Source organism: Megachile rotundata, chromosome 4 (genome assembly GCF_050947335.1).
Source record: "Megachile rotundata isolate GNS110a chromosome 4, iyMegRotu1, whole genome shotgun sequence".
NCBI classification, from domain to species: Eukaryota; Metazoa; Arthropoda; class Insecta; order Hymenoptera; family Megachilidae; genus Megachile; species Megachile rotundata.
Genome location: NC_134986.1, coordinates 8,482,484 through 8,504,710, shown reverse-complemented (window position 1 = coordinate 8,504,710; position 22,227 = coordinate 8,482,484). Strand labels below are relative to the sequence as shown.

General features: G+C 34.1%; 1 protein-coding gene across 2 annotated transcripts in view; it reads right to left on the bottom strand.

Moving 5' to 3' along the window:
- Positions 1-22,227, bottom strand: part of Phlpp (PH domain leucine-rich repeat protein phosphatase) — a 211,634-nt gene that overhangs the window by 58,289 nt on the left and 131,118 nt on the right. For both annotated transcript variants that reach the window (XM_076530989.1, XM_012295705.2), the window contains exon 5: positions 6,368-6,603. In XM_076530989.1, coding sequence (XP_076387104.1) covers positions 6,368-6,603 — 236 coding nt within the window. The remainder of the gene's footprint in view (positions 1-6,367; positions 6,604-22,227) is intronic.

Genomic DNA, 22,227 nt, shown 5'->3' with positions numbered 1-22,227 from the left:
TGAAGTAGCTTATGTTTTTATATATAAAATTTATTGCAACTTATTTGAATTTGTGAGCATTTAATGTCAAATGGTTGTGTTACAAATTCATTTATTTATATAAAGGGTGTTCGGCTAGTGGTGGGCATAATTTTAAGGGGTGGTAGCTGGAGTGGTACTGAACTTTTTCCCTTACCAAAATGTTGACTGAAGCTTACAATTAGTGTTTTTGGTTAAATAACCAAACTATCACATCCCAAATTCCACGCATGTCAAAATTTTTATGTTCCAAAATTCCTATGTCGCAAAATCCCGACATCCTAAATTCTACATACCCTAAATTCCACATATCCTGAATATTTCACATATCCTAAAATTTCCACGTTCCAAAATTCCTACATTCCCAAATGCACACATACTAAACTCCCTACACCCCAAAGTCTCCACACATCAAAATTCTTATCCTAAAATTCTTATATCTCCTCCTCGCCAAGTTAGATTGACAGTACAGAAATTTTCGAGCCCACCGGATTTAAAAGGCGCTCAATTTGGGATTTGTCGAAGATTTCGTGTCACTGCTCGAGCTTCCATCCATCACCGAAAGTAAGACACCGTCGCATTTTGCGCAAGAAACACCTATTAAAAACGCGTAATCGAAGGAACATTGCGCTATCTTTGACTAATCGCGACGAAAATAATTCATTCGACGAAAGCGTTATCAATCTTCGGCGAGACGTAATGAAAGAGGGTAAAGTTTGGGAACGTAGAGATTTCCAGACACCTAATTCCACATTCCGGGATTTGCGATAATATTCGATTATCAACGCGTGTTTTGTCGCGTCTCAAATTGCAAGTGCTTTGCAGCGTCAGCAGTATTAAGTGACGATTAAACGTGAAATCAATAGCATTCTCAATTAGTGAATATAAATAGACTGAACGTAAGAAATTATGGCCTATAAAAAAGATCGTCGGTACGTTTATATAACTATGTTTTAAATAACGTGAACATTTCAAAAGTGGAGCATCGAATTTTTAATCGTTTCAATATTACAAACGAAGCTGCCTGTCACGTAATAGCAGAGAAATTTATTTATTTTGACTCGGTGAATATTTGTAAATTTGTTATGCTCTATAAAAAAGATCGCTAGCACGTGGTGTAAATTGTACGTGCCTCACAGCGTTAGTAGTAAGTGACGATTAAACGACGCGAATCATTAGGATTCCCAACAAGTGAATATAAGTGGACCGTATCTAAATGAATTTGACGTCGGACTAGAGTTTATTTTGCTATGTACTTGATGACTCGAGAGTCTTCGAAGAATTTTTACGTTTCAAAATCTCGGAGTGGGTAGAATTTTTGTGACGTTGCTGAGGGAAAACAGTTTCTTTTCTATTGGTTTAGGTAAAATTCGGGTGGAGATGGAAATACAAGTGACGTATGAAGTGGGTCTGTTTACACAAAGTGACTGTAGCAAGTAATAAAACGCAATACCTCGACATGAATAGAAAACTGCATACAAAAGACTCTACTAAGGTTAAGGGTTTGGAACGAGATGTGACTGACTATGAAATACTCGCTAGAATGTAATGATTCCTTAGGTGAGTGGATTTGGAGATATAGAATTTTGGGGGTGTAGGGCTTTGGAGGTGTAGGGCTTTGGAGGTGTAGGTATTTGGTAATGTAGAGGTTTGGGGATCTGTAGATTTAGGGGGGTAGGGATTTGGAGATATACAGGTTTACAGATGTAGGGATTTGGGGATGTGGGGTATTGGGGATGTAGGGATTTGGAGGTGAATGGATTTGGAAATGTAGAAATTTGGGGATGTGGGGTATTGGGGATGTAGGGATTTGGAGGTGAATGGATTTGGAAATGTAGAAATTTGGGGATGTGGGGTATTGGGGATGTGGGGTATTGGGGATGTAGGGATTTGGAGGTGAATGGATTTGGAAATGTAGAAATTTGGGGATGTGGGGTATTGTGGATGTAGGGATTTGGAGGTGAATGGATTTGGAAATGTAGAAATTTGGGGATGTGGGGTATTGGGGATGTAGGGATCTGGAGGTGAATGGATTTGGAAATGTAGAAATTTGGGGATGTAGGAATTTGGCAATGTAGCGATTTGAGGATGTAGGATATTGGAGATGTAAGGATTTGGAGGTGAAAGGATTTGGAGATATAGAAATTTGGGGTTGTAGAGATTTGGAGATGGGTTTATTTGGATAGGAATTTGCTTATGTACCGATTTGCGTATCTATAGATTTAGGGATGTAGGGATTTAAATATATAGAAATCTAAAGATGTAGGGAAATTGATTTGAAATTACAAATGAAGGTACGAAGAATCTTGCATCCCTAAAAACTTCCACCATCTAACTCCTCTAAACATATACTCTCACTATAACACTCTACGACTCAACACGAATCTTCAATTTTACCCTCGAATTAATTCGTCACATTCCGTCCAAAAATTCCATAAAACCACTTTAAACTCGTACCAGAGCCAGATTTCGAATTTCATCCCCATCGAATTTGCCTCCAGAAGTAATAAACTTCTCCATAAAAACGGATCTCTATGGCTCCAATCCTCGCAACATCCCGAGCGCACATGTTCGACTTAAAATCCGAGTTCCTCCGGATCGAAGGATATTCAATAAAGTCGAGCTGACCAGATGGTCGGACGTCGAAAGTCGGATGTTTTGCATGTCGGATCGTTATCCTACGTCCGGAGAGATAGAAAAGCCAGTTTCTCCAGAATGATTCGCGTAGATATTTGTTTGAACGCGGCTCACTGACTTATGGGATTATACCTCCGTTGTATGGGGATGCCACTGACCCGGCTCTTTCAGCCCGAGTCTCTTAAAGGGATACGGAACTGCATTCTAGACAGACGTCGATCCTGCCGGGAATAAAGAATGCAAGCTGGTTCGATAAGCAGCACGCCGTGGAATTCAATCGGCATCGTTCGACCAATATTTCATATTTTCCGATATTAGCGGCACGAAACTCGGTGAGTAGTTTCCGCGTTTCTGGAACTGTAGGCTCGGGGCCAATAACGGACGCGGATCGATCATTAGAAAATGGCAAAAAATCTGGCTTTGATCGCTCGCTATGGCAGCATTTGTTTGTGAACTGCTGCACTGTCCATGCTAAATTGATGGAAGGCAATTTATTAGTTTTGTTTGAAAATTTCGCGCGAATCCGCTGGTTTTATCCTGCGTTGCATTCTCGTACATGCGAGTTACATTTACAGCTTTTTGGGATTTTTGTTCGTAGCGAATTTATTCGATTATTGTTAGACAAAATTATTTAGTAAAAATAATATATCTTTCAACTCTTCATTTGTGGGGTTTTTAATGGAAACAAAATTTGATCAGTGACATCAATTTGGTTAAATAACATCATAGTATGAAAGTAGCAAGTAGCATCATAGTATGGAACACAAAATTGTAAGAAGACAGTACAAGAAATATTTCCAATAATTTTAATACCAGTCAAATATTTTCTTTATTTAATTTTGCATATTTACAGCATACTCTAGGAGACAGCATACTCATACTCTATTATTAAGTAGATTTCTAATATTAAATAAAATTGAGTATTAAGTAAGTCAATTTTTTGGCCAGATAATTTATTTAATACATACTGTACTATATCATATATACTTCCAATAAAATGAAGCCGTTAAACCAAAAATATTTATCTCCAAATTGCCGCCCAGAAATCACAATGTCACCGTTCAAGCTAACCACCGCTTTCACCGAAATAACAGTACCAAAATGGCGGACAAAAGGTGGCAGCACAAAAGATCCTTTCTTCATTAGTGACGTCAGCGAATCCTGCGAATCTGTCGGTGAAAGAATTTTTCACACCTTCGGAATATTATCGTTGGTTCTGAAAGAAGTTCATCCGTCGAAGAACGACGCTCATTTCCAGGATGTCATGCAAAATTCAGCCGGGTCACCGGCAAGGATAAGGATCGCTCATTCTTCTAAGAGTCAGCCAAACCAGCTTCCTGGGAATTGCTTTCGTTCGTGGAAGCTTAAACTTTAAGTCGACTGCGATTGTCTGGCAAACATTGACTGCCACCACCCACTCAACCCTTCTCGAAGATTGATTTCAACTGTAAAACTCCTGACGGAAGTCAACTCGCTTTTGACACGATTTCCCTCTTTTTCATCCCATCCCTTTTAAGCTTTGTTGCTTTGTCGCGTGGATCAATTTTGGATCGAATAACTCTTTTGCATATGCTGATTAAAATTTCTTTTAACGAGGATCAAAGTTTGAGTTGTTTGAACTGGATGACTTTGTTATTTAATCTGTGAAAGTTTCGGTAGTCTCGATTTACTGTACGTTGTATAGTGTAATGTATTTTTACTGTTAGATTATATAATTTTATTGTGGTACATTTTGATGAAGTTGATGACTTTTAAAATATTTTTAGAGCCGTGTTTTTTTATTTAAAAATTAAGTATTTTCTGGGTGGAGCTTTAAGATTAAATAAATATTTATTTAGTTAAAAATTTTAGAATTAAACGAAAGTAAAACACAGAATCGTTCGATCCCGAATAAATAAAATAAAAAATCTTAACCCGAGCGAATTAGCTACGATAAATAGGTATTTACGTTAAATTCTATTCTAGCCGAGTTTAAGAAGGGAGGATTGTTCTCGCAGGAAAGCGAGCGTTAAAAATCAGATTGAAAATTAAATTGACCGTGACCGAATTGCTTTTCTTCGGGGTAAGGGGTAGTGGCTTCTTTGTAATCGCACCACTTAATTGAAACTGGCAACTCATTTAATCCCCCTCGATTCAGCGAAATGCGTTCGGCGATTAAACTTCTCCGTATTTTGCCCAAATATCTCTCGAATACGGAATCTTGCAACCACCTTTGCGTTCTCTAATTAAAATTAATTAATATAGATTGCTAATTCACTCGCTAATATTCGCGTGAAAATCATCAATTCGATCCACTTAGTGATTTGACAAATTTCATTTTAAATCGATTAATTTAATTTTCATTTTAATTTTAAATTGATTAATTTAATTTTCATTTTTATTTTAAATTGATTAATTTAATTTTCATTTTTATTTTAAATTGATTAATTTAATTTTTATTTTAATTTTAAATTGATTAATTTTATTTTCATTTTAATACTAAATCGATTAATTTTGTTTCAACTTTAATTTTATATTGATTAATTTAATTTTCATTTTTATTTTAAATTGATTAATTTAATTTTCATTTTTATTTTAAATTGATTAAATTAATTTTCATTTTTATTTTAAATTGATTAATTTAATTTTCATTTTTATTTTAAATTGATTAATTTAATTTTCATTTTTATTTTAAATTGATTAATTTAATTTTTATTTTAATTTTAAATTGATTAATTTTATTTTCATTTTAATACTAAATCGATTAATTTTGTTTCAACTTTAATTTTATATTGATTAATTTAATTTTCATTTTAATTTTAAATTGATTAATTTAATTTTCATTTTAATTTTAAATTGATTAATTTAATTTTTATTTTAATTTTAAATTGAGTAATTTAATTTTCACTTTAATTTTAAATTGATTAATTTAATTTTCATTTAAATTTTAAATTGATTAATTTAATTTTTATTTTAATTTTAAATTGATTAATTTAATTTTCATTTTAATTTTAAATTGATTCATTTTATTTCAATTTCGACTTAACATTTCTGTTAATCAAGTTAAAATTTTTGATTTCGAATTGAAAACTATTTAATTTTCTTTGAAAGCTCTCTTATCGATTTCATCCAAAATTAGCTCACCGATTTCATACAAAGTCAGTTCATTCATTTCATCCAAAGTAAGCCTATCAATTTACCCAAAAGTTTGTTAATTGAATTTATTCACATTGTGGCAACGTCTAAAAAATGATGCTCACTATTAAAGTACTTCATACAAAATTCCTAAACGTTCAAAAGTTTGTCCACCGAAACAAACCTATTTTATATAACACCGAACACCAATTCAATTAAATGTTATACCGCCGAACACTGTTCGAAACTTTCAATTGTAGGCACTAGAACCTTCAACTCCTTCAAATTAATACGTCGTTCGTTAAAATCCCAAACAGATTAAACAGCACTCGAGAAGTTAACAATCGAACAGAAATTTTCTTTCCAAGCTGGAACAAAAACGTTGAATAAATCGTTTTCGTTTTACGGCTTCGCGACTTGGACACAATTTAACGCTTAACCCACACGAACCGATGCATCGGAAATCGAACAAAATTTCACGGAACAACGCTACAAAACTGAACTTTCCGTCGTCGAAGTGAGAAAGGAAGAGAGAGAACGTCGAAAGTACGAGAAAAGTTTTCCATCCAACATCGAATCGTTGGGTGGATCGACTCACCTGTTTAATCCAACTTTTCCACAAGTCCCGGTCCCACGGGTGGTGAAAGCCAAGATACAAGTGTCGTGTCTCGCGATGGTGACTGTCCTCTTGTTGTTGACTTTGATGACACTGTTGAGTGACCCTTGGAAATCCAGTGATACGCAGCACGAGTTTACCAAGACGTGACGGAGCATAACACACAGCACCGCCGCCACCTCCCAGCTCCATCCACTCTGGCCGAGAATCTGGACACGCTGAAATCACGTTGGTTCATTTCAAGTTCACCTATAATTCTGTTAGAATGCATATTACACTGAGAGGATTATACAGCATTAGTTTTTAGTATGGATATTTAGGGATATGTCATTTTTGTTACGTTCTTAAATTTCTATATTACACTAAAACTACCAAACCGGTCAAATGACCGTTCCATAAGTTTCTTATTGTAAGGAACCCATTTTGTTAAAGTACATTCTTTAAAATCAGCATTGATCAAGATAAAGAATAAATGTCTGTACTAATTTATGTGTAGTTGTTTGTTTATTTATTCTTCAACTTTATTTTTAATTTCAAATTAAGTACACATTATATGTCGGTAGGTTTAGTGTTAACTAATATATTATTAGAGCTTTGCATATGCAAGTCTACAGGGTGTCTCATAACTGATGTAATTCCCAGAAGGGGGTGGTAGAGGACGTAATTCTGAATAAGATTTTCCTTTACGAAAATGGGGTGTGAAGCTTCGTTTTTGAATTATTAAGCAAAAACACGGACCAATCAGAGCGCGAGGATTACACCCAGTCGGCCATTATGCTCGAAGGCGTCGCTCTCGCGACTGCGCGTCGTGATTGGCGCCGAATCCTCGCGCTCTGATTGGTCCGTGTTTTTCTTTAATAACTTAAAAACGAAGCTTCAAACTCCATTTTTGCAAAGGGAAATCTTGCTTAGAATCGCGTCCTCTACCACCCCTTTCCAGGAGCTACACGAGTTATGAGACACCCTGTATACATCGCTAGATACCTATATTGTTGGAGACTATTCCAAATTTATAAATTTTCAGATTTCACTATTCTCAAGAACTATTGCCAGATTTCTGTATTGTCAAGATAAATACGTTACTTGATCAAAGAAGTAGAACGAGTAAGAAAGTAGTCAGACGATAAAAACGTACAGATGTACGTGATGTATCTAAAACCGTCATGTACGTATGGTGATACACATGTAGGTAAGACAAGTAGAACGTACCAATAAATGGTTAGACATATGAAGTTTGCAGGTGACACAGCAGCAAGTAGATTAGGTCGACATATGGATTCACATAAGTAGGACGTCGTCATAAAGTTTCATTCAAATCAGCGAATTCGAGATTCCCTTGCGAATATAATTAACATACAATGACTGGAGAAGTGATGGTGCGCTCAGAATGAAAATTCCAAATTTAAAGCAATATTATACTGAGATTTTTGTGGATATCTGTTCGGTTACTGTTTAAATCTCATTAAATGTATTATTGAATTTTTCTATTTACCATTTTGCAGTTTTTCAATTTTCTATTCTACGAATTTTTTCATTTTTTAGTTTTACACTTTTTCAATTTTCCACGTTGCAAATTTCTAAATTATTCCATTTATAAAAATGTTTTGATTTTTCGATCATACGTTCTTAAAATTTTCCAACGTTCCAATTAAATGTGATTAATATATAAAAATAGCTCTGTCAAATATAACTGTCAATTAAATATGATTTTTAGTTTCAACCATTTATCGTTTTAATATCGGGGACAGTATTTTATGCTTTAACTGAAACTTACCTTCCACTATTAACGCTTTCAGACAACCATCAATCAATCTGCCAATTAAATACAGTACCTTAAATGCAGCACGTCGGAATCGTTGCAACGATCGAATTAAATCGATTGTAGTATTTTATTTTCGAGCCGTAATTGATCGTCCAAGTGGAACGTGTTCAAACTATAATTAATCTGCCAATTAAATATGACATCTCAGAGGTGACGTGCCAGAAACGTTGGGACAATCGAATTAAATCGACGATAATTTTATCGTTATTATATACAATATATCAACATCTTCGAATTATAATTTATTTTCGATATGAAATGCGTTCAAACAATAATTAATCTGCCAATTATATATGACATTTCAGAGGTGATGTATCAGAAACGTCACAATGATCGAATTTAATCAATAGTAGTATTTTATTTTCGAACCGCAATGGTCAGTTGCAAACATGTTCGAGAAACGATCAATTTACCAATTAAATATATATTACTTTATAACTGATGTATGAAATATGTCGCAATGATCGAATGAAAGCATCGATATTTTATTTTGGAATCATGACTTATTCTATGGGTGTAGTTGTTGGTGACCGAAACAAACAGTAATTTATTATTGATAACAAGGTGTTCAATATGATACAAAATTTATTTTGAATGCTCTATTAGTTATTAAGTTATTCCATTTATTTTATTTACATGGTTTATTCTATTTTTATGTGCAATTACTAATTGACTAATTTGTATTACATGTACATTTACTAATTTGTATTCGTGTGATCACTTACATGTTTTATTCTATTTGCCCACCTATGCGTTTGCCACTTATCTGACCACCTATATGTATTCTACTTGTCTAACCACTCGTGCATTTGCTACTTGTCTGACCACCTATATGTATTCTACTTGTCTAACCACTCGTGCATTTGCTACTTGTCTGACCACCTGCGTATTATACTTGTCTGCTCACCGGTCTGTTTTATTGTACTTGTCCGACTATCTGTGTATTTTATTCTACTTGTCTGACCACCTGTGCATTTTAATCTACTTATCTGTCCACGTGTACGTATTACTTTACTTGTCTGATCATATGGACCTCATTCGCCTGACTAGCTATAAGTTCATACTACTTGTCTGACCACTTATGTGTTTTAATCTACTTGTCTGACCACCTGTGTATTTTAATCTACTTATCTGTCCACGTGTACGTGTTACTTGTCTGATCATATGGACCTCATTCGTCTGACTAGCTATAAGTTCATACTACTTGTCTGACCACTTATGTGTTTTAATCTACTTGTCTGACCACCTGTGCATTTTGATCTACTTATCTGTCCACGTGTACGTATTACTTTACTTGTCTGATCATATGGACCTCATTTGTCTGACTAGCTATAAGTTCATACTACTTGTCTGACCACTTATGTATTTTAATCTACTTGTCTGACTACCTGTGCATTTTATTCTACTTATCTGTCCATGTGTACGCGTTACATGTCTGATCATATGGACCTCATTCGCCTGACTAGCTATAAGTTCATACTACTTGTCTGACCACTTATGTATTTTAATCAACTTGTCTGACCACCTGTGCATTTTAATCTACTTATCTGTCCATGTGTACGTGTTACTTTATTTGTCTGATCATCTGGACCTCATTCGTCTGACTAGTTATAGGTTCATACTACTTGTCTGACCACTTATATGTTTTAATCTACTTGTTTTTCTAATTGTCTCGCCACCAGTACGTTTTAATTTACTTGTCAGACCATTTACACGTTTTAATTCACTTGTCTGACCATCTATAACATCTACTTATCTACCCATGTATAAACTTTACTCCTCTAATTAGTTACAGACTAAGTACAGCAATTCGAAATGATATTATAATCTGATTCAAACTACGTCTACTAGCGCTATTTAAATCAACTACACTTGTCATAAATCTCCATTCACATTTTACTTTCAAACGCAAAATAACAGTACCCCAAAGCTCAATTTACGTTTACGATTTCCCATTTTTCCCCTTTAGCGATATACCCTGACCGAACTTAACCGTCAAAATACCCCTTAATTAAAATGCACCCCACCAAAAGAACCTTCAGACACCGTATAAAATTCGTCGCACGGTCGAAGCGAACCGTCGCAGGATGTCATTACCGCGAAACCGGAATACTCGGGGGATGTCCGTCGGTCGATCTCGCTTCTGCATCATCGGGTCGCCGTTGAAATAAAATCTGATTTACAGCGCGATGTTTTCCAGTGGAAACGTGTGCCGGGAAAATTCGATCACGGTGACGAGCGTGTTGTCAAACCGCGGCGCTTTAGGCATGGCTCACACGCCGTGAAACGAACGCGACGGGATTTCAAGCTGGCCATCGTTCGAGCATCAATCGACAGCCTGCCATTCCTATCTCTCTGTAATTAGATGAACCGAACCCTCTGTACGTTTGTCAATGTCAAAAACTCTGCGACTGTTTGATCCACGGAATTTATCGTCCGTGAGCTAATTGCGCAATCGCGCCTTCCACTCGTTGCCTAACGATCTGCGGTGGAAACGATTTTCGAGGAACACCATTTTCGACTTTACCTACAGCCCTATATTGTCCCTTTGACGATTACGTTGGTTACTGTCCTCCTTGCGGACTGATGAACAAAACTGTGCTTCCTCTCAGACCACTTTTTTCAAACTTGAGTTTTTTTCAAAAGCTATGAAATTTTAACTGATACAAGCCATGTTACTGTATAACTGAGACATGACTTCATTACTAATTATGATTTATACAGAGATTACTAAATGCAGAATACATATTTCAACATTCTTAATTTATCTTAATATTGCAGCAGTAATTTTGACTAACCAATCATTAAGTTACAAAGCTAGTTTCATTAACATAACTGCGTTAAAATTTCTGATTAAATGCTGTTAGTTTTCAATTTTAGCTGCTTACACATGAATCGATTACATACTTCATTTCATTTCACTATGCCCACATTATTTCATTATTCAACCCAACAGACTATTTCACCATTTTACTTCCACTTGCACAGAAATTAAATGTTAAAACATTTATCTCAAACTGTGGTGCATTTAATATGAGACTGCAATTAACATCGGTGATGTTCATTTAAAAACCAAAGCATTTCGCACCAGTGGCTGCAAACATAAAGCTGTTTCTTCATGAAGATTCATCACGAACATCGAATATATATATCCATTAACGTTTTCACTCGTATCACGATGTGATATCATATTTTACGAGAGAAAACCTTATGGGACTTATGGCACAGTTCCACGTGTTCACATGGCAGGGAAAATTAATGGCGGTCGCTGATACGTTTGCGGTTGAAAACAATTGCTCGCTAATATGCCCGCCAGAGTTCCCCAACCCCTTGCGGGCCAATTGTTTTGCGGAAATAATTTGTAAACTTGTATGATTTCAAAACATCATATATTCACTTTTACAGAAATAATCATTTTTGTTTGCTCGATTTTGGACAAATTTCAATGAACTTGTATTTGTACAATTTTTAAGAAGATTTATATGATCAATTTTATACAAATTTTTTAAAAATTGCTTGTGCACAATTTTGTAGAAAACTTGAAGAATTTTTATATTAAATTAATTTGTACAAAATTTTGAAGAATTTTCATAGGTTCAATTTTCACAAATTTCGAGGAGCTGTCATATTTTTTATTTTGTTGAAAATGAAAGAAATTTTCATGTCTTTAATTTTACATAAATTTTTAAGAATTGTTATGTATGTAATTTTATAGAAAATTTAAAGAATTTTTATTTGTTCCATTTTACATAATTTTTAAAGAATTTTCATGTGTTTAAAGTTACTAAATTTTCACAAATTTTGAGGAGCTGTCATATTTTTAATTTTGTTGAAAATGAAAGAAATTTTTATGTCTTTAATTTTGCATATATTTTTAAGAATTGTTATGTATGTAATTTTACACAAAATTTAATGAATTTTGATTTGTTCAATTTTACACAAATTGTAAAGAATTTTCATGTGTTTGAATTTACTCAATTTTCAAAGAATTTTCGTATGTTTAATTTTACTCAATTTTTAAAAAATGTCCTTCTATTCAATTTTACACAATATTCAAAAATTATGCACATGATCAATTTTACGCAATTTCGAAAGAATTTTCAGATGTACAATTTTACTCAATTTTTAAAAAATGTCCTTGCATTCAATTTTACACAAAATTGAAAAATTATGCACGTAACCGATTTTCCCCAATTTTCAAATAATTTTCATACAATGAATTTTACCCAATTTTCAAAGAATTTTCAGATGTACAATTTTACTCAATTTTTAAAAATTGTCCTTGCATTCAATTTTACACAAAATTGAAAAATTATGCACGTAATCGATTTTCCCCAATTTTCAAAGAATTTTCATACAATGAATTTTACCCAATTTTCAAAGAAATTTCCTAATAAAACTCGTAACGTCAGAGTGTCAATTTTGTGCTTGAATTTCGCTTTTCACGCAGTATTTTCCAGCGCGATACAAAAGACATAAAAGAAGCTAAACGTTTCGCGAAAAGATCATAAAGCGCCATAAAAGTTATTTCGAGATAGAAGTCGACTAATTTAACGGAAGCAACGCGAGGAATCGACGAAGAAAAACGGAAAGTTTATCGAAGATTTATTCAGAGAGGGAAGAAGAGCCGTTCGATTGATCAGTAACCTCATCAACGCGCCACGAAGTAACAACGGACCAAACTGGTGGCCGGAGTGCGGGCAATTAAAACTTTCCGAAAAGCTTTTGAGCGGGTGGACAACCCTTCGGTTCATTATTCAGCGATCGCAAAAACTTTTTCTTACGATGCTAATGCACTCGGTCTCGACGAACAACATGCCTGATTGCAATAACACTTTTTCGCTTGTAGAAAACCAATGGAAAATATCAATTTCTGAAATGGGGGATAAAATAGCAATTTTATTTAATAATTTTAGCATTTCATCTAATATTTTATCATTTTTATTATTTTATCTGATATTTTATTTTAAGTAATAAATTCTTAAAAAATTGAAGAGTGCTTTCAAGTTTTGAGAGTTTTCGAACTTGAACAGATCTCTAAATCTCCAAATTCTTATATCCCTAAATTTCTAGACTTACAAATTCCCAAATTCCCCAATTCCCTAAGACAAGAGTGGTCACGATGGGGTTATATTTTAAACTGAAGAAAGGTCATTGAAAAATGAGAATCCACGAAAGCAAAATTCACAGAAAACAGAAAACTGTCACTGCAAAAGCCAGAACTCAAAAACTTCAGATCAAGACCAAAAAAGAACATCCAGAAGAGAAAAATGGAGGACCAGAAAATTCACGATTAACGCAGGAATGGAAATGTTTGGCGAGAGTCAAATAACGAGTTTGCAGTATAAAATCAACAAATTTGCAGGAAGTGGCGATAGCAATCAGGATGATCGAAGCAGCTACGATTAGCAAAGCGTCGACGGAGGAACGAGCAAGCTTTTCGTCGATCTACGGTGCGGATTAGCGGTACTCGTTAAAATCGAGTCGCTTCGTCGGCAGTAAGCGGCGTTAATCGGAACGTAGCCGACATTGATGCCAGACGAAACCAGCAGATTTGTTTCGAAGTCGTTAAAGAGCTGGGGGCTAGGTCGGCCAGGAGCAATTCCTAATTGAAACTGACCGCAGCCGCAGTTTAAATCAGCAAACAGCAGGGATTCGACCCCGTTCCGTCTCCTACTTGTCCTATCCTGATTACTAGCTTTTTACGACTACCCGCACCTATTAACGCTGAAATTACTGGACCTGTCAAGCTAGTGTTTTACGAGGTCCACGATTTCTTTGTTTAGGAAAATTGGGGAAATTAGAAAAATTGTTAAGGTAACTTAAGTCGAGGTGCTTCTTTTCTAGGACTGCGCTAATTGAGAGTTTTCTGTGTTACTTTATGATTTATGGCTTATACATTTTTTAGCTTCATGTTTCATTTTGAATGAATTTTATGTTGGTAGGATTGGTGGTATGTGTACCGTGAAACTCTGTGTTGAAGTATGTAGAAATGTAGTAATATGCACAGGGTGTCTTTACAATTAGTGTAGGTTTATGAAATGGCGGATGATGGAATAGTAGAATAGCACAATAGTTGAATAGTAGATTAGTGAAATAAAGGAATACTGGAATTTTAGAATAACACAACAGTGGAATAGTGGAATAGTAGAATAGTGAAATAGAGGAATAGTAGAATTTTAGAATAGCAGAATAGTAAAATAGTGAAATAGTGGAATTTTAGAATAGTAGAATGGTAGAATAGCACAATAGTGGAATAGTAGAATTTTAGAATAGTATAACGGTAGAATAGCACAATAGTGGAATAGTGAAATAGTGAAATAGTGGAATAGTAGAATAGTAGAATAATAGAATAGTAGAATAGTAGAATAGTGAAATAGTGAAATAGTGAAATAGTGAAATAGTGAAATAGTGGAATTTTAGAATAGTAGAATGGTAAAATAGCACAATAGTGAAATAGTAGAATAGTAGAATAGTGGAGTAGTGAAATTGTAGAATTTTAGGACAGTAGAATACTGGACTAGTGGAATAGTGGAATAGTGGAATAGTACAATAGTGGAATAGTTGAATAGTGGAACAGTTGAATAGTGGAATAGTTGAATAATGGAATAGTACAATAGTGGAATGGTGGAATAGTGGAATAGTGGAACAGTGGAATAGTGGAATAGTGGAATAGTGGAACAGTGGAATAGTGGAATAGTAGAATAGTGATATAGTGGAATAGTAGAACAGTGGAATAGTGGAATAGTAGAATTTTAGAATAGTAGTATTTTAGAATAGTAGAATAGTAGAATAGTGGAGTAGTGGAGTAGTGGATTAGTGGAGTAGTGGTGTAGTGGAATAGTAGAATAGTGGAATAGTGGGATAGTACAATGGCGGAATAGTGGAATAGTGCAATGGTGGAATAGTGGAATAGTGCAATAGTGGAATAGTGGAATCGTTGAATACTGGGATACTAGAATACTAGAATACTAGCATACTAGAATAGTCGTATAGTACAATATCAGAATAGTAGAATATTGGTATAGTAGTAGATCAGTAGAATAATACTACACTAAAAAAATGGAAAAACAGTCCAACAAAAGTCCAAACTACTGTAATACCAAAATATCAAAAAATCACAACAATGAAAGAAGCAATAAATAAAAATATCACCGTAACTTCCCATATTAATTAATATCAATTGTCTCTTTCCTAAAACAAATTTCATTCTCCTCTTTCTACTCGGCGAATCATCAGCATTGTGTCGATTGAACGACACAAAACCGTTTGCAGAGTAAGACAGAAAGTTATCCAGCCAAAAGTTAGCATCTAATTAAAGATCGGCAGCCAATTAAGGTAGGCGGCGAGTAAGAGCAAGAATGACTGTTTTGTTGCCGTTTGGTGGCGTCGTTGCGGCGACGGTTCCCGGAAAGTAAATAAGTTTGCCGAAAGAGGAAGTCGGCGAACAACGACTGGATCATCCTGACCAGGTTGTTTGCTGTTGATCCAGCAAGGCCACCGATACCGAACACCTGTTACCGTCAGCTATCTCGGATTTAATCAAGCCACGGAATCCCGAAGGAGCAGCCAACCGTCAAAGCGTGTCCTCCTTCAAATGCTGGAAAAGGTTGAATTTCGAGTCGGCTCTTTTGCCTGTTTGATGGAATCCTTGCGGTGGAAGTTCATCCCCGTGAATGGCTCCCATCAACGGTCCCCGACGAACCCTTGGGATCTGGTTATTCGATTGCTGCTTGTCGATACTTTACTAAATGCCACTGGAAAGCTGAATGAACATGCAACTGGAAAGTTTTAATGAAAAGCCAACCCGATGCAAATAGAACGATACCCGGTTGCCTACAAACTTCATTATTCCCATGGAATATTTTATTCTGAGCGCAATTTATGAGGGAACGCGAGTGTGGATGAAGGTGTAAATGCGAGAGAGTATGTATGAACGTATGTGAGAAAAAGAGTATGAATGAGTATAGATGAGTGTGTGTGAAAGAATGCAGGTAGAGACAAAAGAAAACTAACAGTAAGTATAGGAGAGTTAGTCAAAAAGCGATCAGCAACATAATCAGACCTCCTTCAACGTATTCCTGTAATCATCCTATAATCGTTCCAAGCCATACATAATTTTTCTTCATTATTCCAAATTTCCCTCCTATTATATAATATTATATTAAATATTTTTAAACACTAAGTGTCACGAGTCTTCATTCCGACAACTCCCTCTGATCCAATCCTACATTTATTGTAGAGTGGCGATTTCTTGTTCTTTATGGGTCATGTGACTTATCGGAGATGATTTTGTAAAATATATGTGAATTTACACGATGACGTTAAATTGTAACGTGGATTGACATTATTTGTTTCTGTTAAATACATGACATTATGGGTGTTGAAAGGAATATGTTTGTTGTTTTCATAAAATGATGTCAATGAAAAATTAATACGCTTTCTGAAATGAATGACATTTTGGACGTCGATGTGACATTATTTGCTTTTGTGCAATGTATGACAAGCATTTCGATGAAGAAATGATGCATTTTTGGGTTTCATTAAATATGAATATAAAATGTATAACATTTTAGATGTGGATGAAACAGTGACACTTGTTAATGTAAAATTGCGTAATGTAAAAATTTGTAAATATGAAAATTTGAGAATCTGAAACTTTCGAGGTATGAAAATTTAATATGAAAATTGGAGAGATTATGAATAAACAACTAAATTTGTTGGAAAATAGAAAATTGAAAAATTTGACAATTTCTAAATTAAAAAATGAATTTTTAAATTCGGAAATTGGGAGAATTGAAAAATTAAGAAATTAAGAAATTGAGAAATTGGGAAATTGAGAGATTGAGAAATTGAAAAATTGAGAAATTGAAAGATTGAAAAATTGAAAGATTGAAAGATTGAAAAATTGAATGATTGAAAAATTGAATGATTGAAAAATTGAAAGATTGAAAAATTGAATGATTGAAAAATTGAAAAATTGAAAAATTGAAAAATTGAAGAATTAAAAAATTGAAGAATTGAAGAATTAAAGAATTGAAAAATTGAAAAATTGAAAAATTGAAAGTTTCGACACCTCCAAAGTTTGTAAATTAAAAGACAATGTCATTAAAAAGCAAAATATATACCTCTGAGAAATTCTGACCCAGAATTGAAATGTCCAAACGTGAAAATATAAAAATATAAGTAACAAGAAATTAAAAAATTCTAAATTACAAATCTGTGTACAACAAAATATTAAGTTTGCAATAATTTACCAATGAAATAAAAGTTCAAACGTTGATTGTTAAACAATTTCCGAAAGCGCGAGAGGTTATCGCGATCGATTCAGTAGTAGACACGTACGATTCGTCCGACAATTAAATCACTGAAAGGAGTTTCTGATGAATAATAACAACGGCGAAACTCGATGTAAAAAATGGCTGAATGGCCGTGTAAATATTCATTGAACGCTTGAAATTCATAATCCGTAACACGGATCGAGCGAACTGAACTTTTTCCAACATAAATCGACATCGTGGTGACTCTGTACCTGTAATTGAATCTCCCTGAGGGAAAATGGGATTTTCTATTTTCTGGCTTGATATATAAGCTTCTTCACTGTTTGCTCATCATTTTTGTAAAATAAGAGTACAATGTCATTTGTGTGTAGGATATTGTACCAAGTACCTTAAGTTTGACGAGAACAAATTGCTAGATGAATAAAAATGGGTTTAAATTATGAAATAAAGAAGCAAGACGGAGATTATGTTTGCTGATATGTTCAGAGATTTGTGGGGTTTAGTCTTTGTAAATTTATGGATTTATAAACTGTTTAGGGTCTTAAGATAAATTTGGAAATGTTTTACTGGTTTTTGAAGTTGCAAATTTTTTGTTTTCAAAATTTTCATTTTTTAAATTTGGAAATTTGGAACATAACATTTTTTGTAATTTTCAAATTTTTCAAGTAGCTAAATTAGCAAGCACTCGAATTTCCTAAATACCCATATTTCCAAACTCTCAAATCCCCCAAATTCTCCAAATTCCCCAAATTCCAAATTTTCCAAATTCTCCAAATTCCCCAAATTCCAAATTTTCCAAATTCTCAAATTCCCCAAATCCCACAAATTCCATAAATTCCTCAAATTCCCTAAATTATCCCAAATCCCCAGATTTCCCAAATTCCTTAAATTCCACAAGGTCTTCAAATTCCTCAAATTCCTCAAATTCCCAAAATGTTCCAAATTCCCAAAATCCCCAAGTTCCCCAAATTCCAAATTTTCCAAATTCTCAAATTCCCCAAATTCTCAAAATCCCCAAGATCTCTAAATTCCCCAGATCCCCCAAATTCCCAAAATCTCCCAATTTTCCAAATCCCACAAATTCCCCAAATTCCCAAAATCCCCCAAATCCCCAAATTCTCCGAATTCCCCAAATTCCCCAAATCCCCCAAATTCCAAATTTTCCAAATTCTCAAATCCCCAAATTCTCAGAATCCCCAAATTGGCCAAATTCCAAATTTTCAAAATTGACAAAATTCTCAATTTCCTAAAATTACAAAATTCGCAAAATTTCCAAATTTCCCCTAAACTCGAATTTCCCTTAATCATCCAAATTTCCCAAATAGCTAAACGCAAAAATTCCCACATTCAGAGTCCTCCAACCGTGAAACTCATAAAACACAGTAACCCAGTAAATGTCCGTTGAAAATATTTCACGCGCAACAGCTGTTCTATTTGCAGTTCTTGCACCAAAGTCAAAAGAGCTGCACGTGTTCATCTCTCAAAAAGGTAGAAGTCGAATTTGATCAATCATCTCTGAAAATGCTGATCGTTCGCGAAATAGGACAGAGCTATTCATCGTGACTCGATACTCTCCAGCCGGATCAAAGCGATATTTACAAAGGTGTTTTGCACCTTTTCACCTTGCCGCAGCCATTTCCTGTACCGTGCCGTTTCAACATCGACACGAATAACCCCGGATCCATACAAACATCCATTGATTCAGACATTTTTATCAAATGACAACGAAGCTGAACATCGCTTTGCCAAACGTGCTCCGAATAAAATCGTCCACGTTTGTTCTTTTTTTTTCCTTCTATTTTTCGACGGACATCAAACCCTCGATATTTTTCGGGCTATAAATGATACATACAGAACCGCGAAAAGCACACAAGAATATAATCGTGTTTGTTGCACTTCTCTCTCTCGTTATTCGATTGCACTTTTCAAGATTTTTCGAGTCTTTTTTTACGTGCAATTGATTACAGGAAGTTACGGGAGTGGGTTTGTTGCGGTTCTTGGTTTTGGGGGATTTTAATATTTCGTGTCGGCATTTTTAATATTTCGTGCCGGGTTTTTTAAGATTTCGCGCATGGTTTTTTAATATTTCGTGTGGATTGTTTTAAAGGTGCAAAGTTAAGATTGAGAGAAAGGGTGAGTTTAATGTGGTTCATTTCGACATTCGGTGCTTTTGATATTTGGTTGTAGGAGTTTCGAATTTGTAAATATCGAGTTTCAAAAACTGTTGAGATTTCAATTCATCAATTTTTTAAATCTCCAACTTTCATAACTTTTACATTGTTTTAAACATTTGTTTTTTTTTCAATTGAAAGATTTTGCCAATTTTTCAATTCTTCAATTCTTTAATTCTTCAAGTCTTCAAGTCTTCAATTTTTCAATTCTTCAATTCTTCAATTCTTCAATTCCTCAATTCCTCAAACTTGTCCTTTTGCAATATTTCAATTGATCAGATTTCCAATTTTTCATTTATCAAATTCAGAAGTTATCCAGTTCCCAATACGAAAAATTGATACCCTCGAAAATTCATAAATTTGCAAAAATAAGCATTATCATATTTGTTAATAGAGAAACATTTAAACCGACCGAACGAGAAATTTCCAAGATAAAAGTTGCAGTTCACGCTATCAGGATAATTGATCTTCGATCCAATCTGTAATGGTGATCCGAATGTTGTTTTATTTGATCTCTCGCTCTTGAATTTTCGTTTTTGCACCGCCCGAGAGCGAGATAGGCCGGGTATACTCGAAAAGTTCCCGATCGATTAATTCGGAACAAGACATTTCGTTTTTCGGCCGTTTTATCCGACGAACGGTGCATTGTTTTTTGCAGGATGCAATTTACGAACGACAGCTCGTCCGTGTTCCCGTTGCGAGGAATCGCAATCGCAATCGCAATCGACTCGCTGCAGACAGACGTGATTAGCTTTTTTGAGCGATCTTCATCGGGTTATCTGGCTGATTCTCGACGTTCGTATGCGACGATCATACCTCTCCAAATTCTACCTTACAGATTAATACCAATTCCCTTATATATTTTTAGTCTTTTTAAGGATCGTGACGTAGACATTATCGAATTTGTCTGGCGTATCAATTCGTCCGTTTTCGCTATGGCGACGAACTTTTAATACAAAATGTCACTCAATGTCTTAACACTTCAATAGCATGATGTGACTTTCCTAAAATTTATATTTATATATTAAATAACTAACTAATCCCGATATTTTATTCGTGTTAGTTTATCATTTAACCATATTAATAAATGAAGAGTTTTGCTTGTGTACATTTATATTACCTAAAGTTCGTTTAATTTTTTTCATTTACCCGAAAATTACTGTGTCCAGAAATAATACTCTCCACAAATCTAGTAAATTTTGATCAACGTTATCATTTGATTAAACTTGCGACGTATATCGATGCGAAGCTTCAAATTGGTTAAAAATGTTTATACAATCTCTTAATCGTATTTGCGATACAAATTGGCTGACTGTTGAAAAACGCTCGTTTTCGATTACTGCGTATCAGACATTGTAAAAAGTACAAGGATTAAAAAATTGCAATGGTTGCAATCAATATTGAACCAACTCGGCCATCAATTTGAAATTGGCACGAAGGTTCAAAAAACCCTCGTTCTAAAAAGCTAATAGCTCTACCCGCAAAAACAATTACGTTTTATCGATACGACCATCACCGACGATTAGTCGTTCACGTGTACAACAAAAACTTCGCTCGATATATTACTAACAAGTTATATAAAATTTATATTGACAGAATTGCATTTACATATAATAGTCATGTTAAAAGTCATGATACATGTATGTTATATATGATGCATGATGCATATATGACATATATGAACACATAGACATATATGACATATGTGAACACATAACTATATGTGACATATATGAACACATAAACATATGTGACATATATGAGCACATAAACATATATGACAGATATAAACACATAAACATATGTGACATATATGAACACATAAACATATGTGACATATATGAACACATAACCATATATGACATATATGAACACATAACCATATGTGACATATATGAACACATAACCATATGTGACATATATGAACACATAAACATATGTGACATATATGAACACATAAACATATGTGACATATATGAACACATAACCATATATGACATATATGAACACATAACCATATGTGACATATATGAACACATAAACATATGTGACATATATGAACACATAAACATATGTGACATATATGAACACATAAACATATGTGACATATATGAACACATAAACATATGTGACATATATGAACACATAAACATATATGACATATATGAATACATAACCATATATGACATATATAAACACATAACCATATGTGACATATATGAACACATAAACATATATGACATATATGATGTACCACACATATACATATGTATGTACATCATACAAGTTATATGGCACAAGTATATTCATAACGAAACCCTTATTTTATGAAACTGATATAATATTCATTTTGTTCGTGTACATTTTTAGTTTTGCTATTTGTTGGAACAAAAAGAGATACATCACTGTATTATTTTTTAAATTAATAACTGTGTATATGTACATGTATAAGTTGTATATATTAAATATAATTTTTTAAACTAATTTAATGGTTTTATTCATGGTTTTCATGTGATATTATTATTTAAGTAGACTTACTGATTTATATCATTTTTTCCTAACAGACAC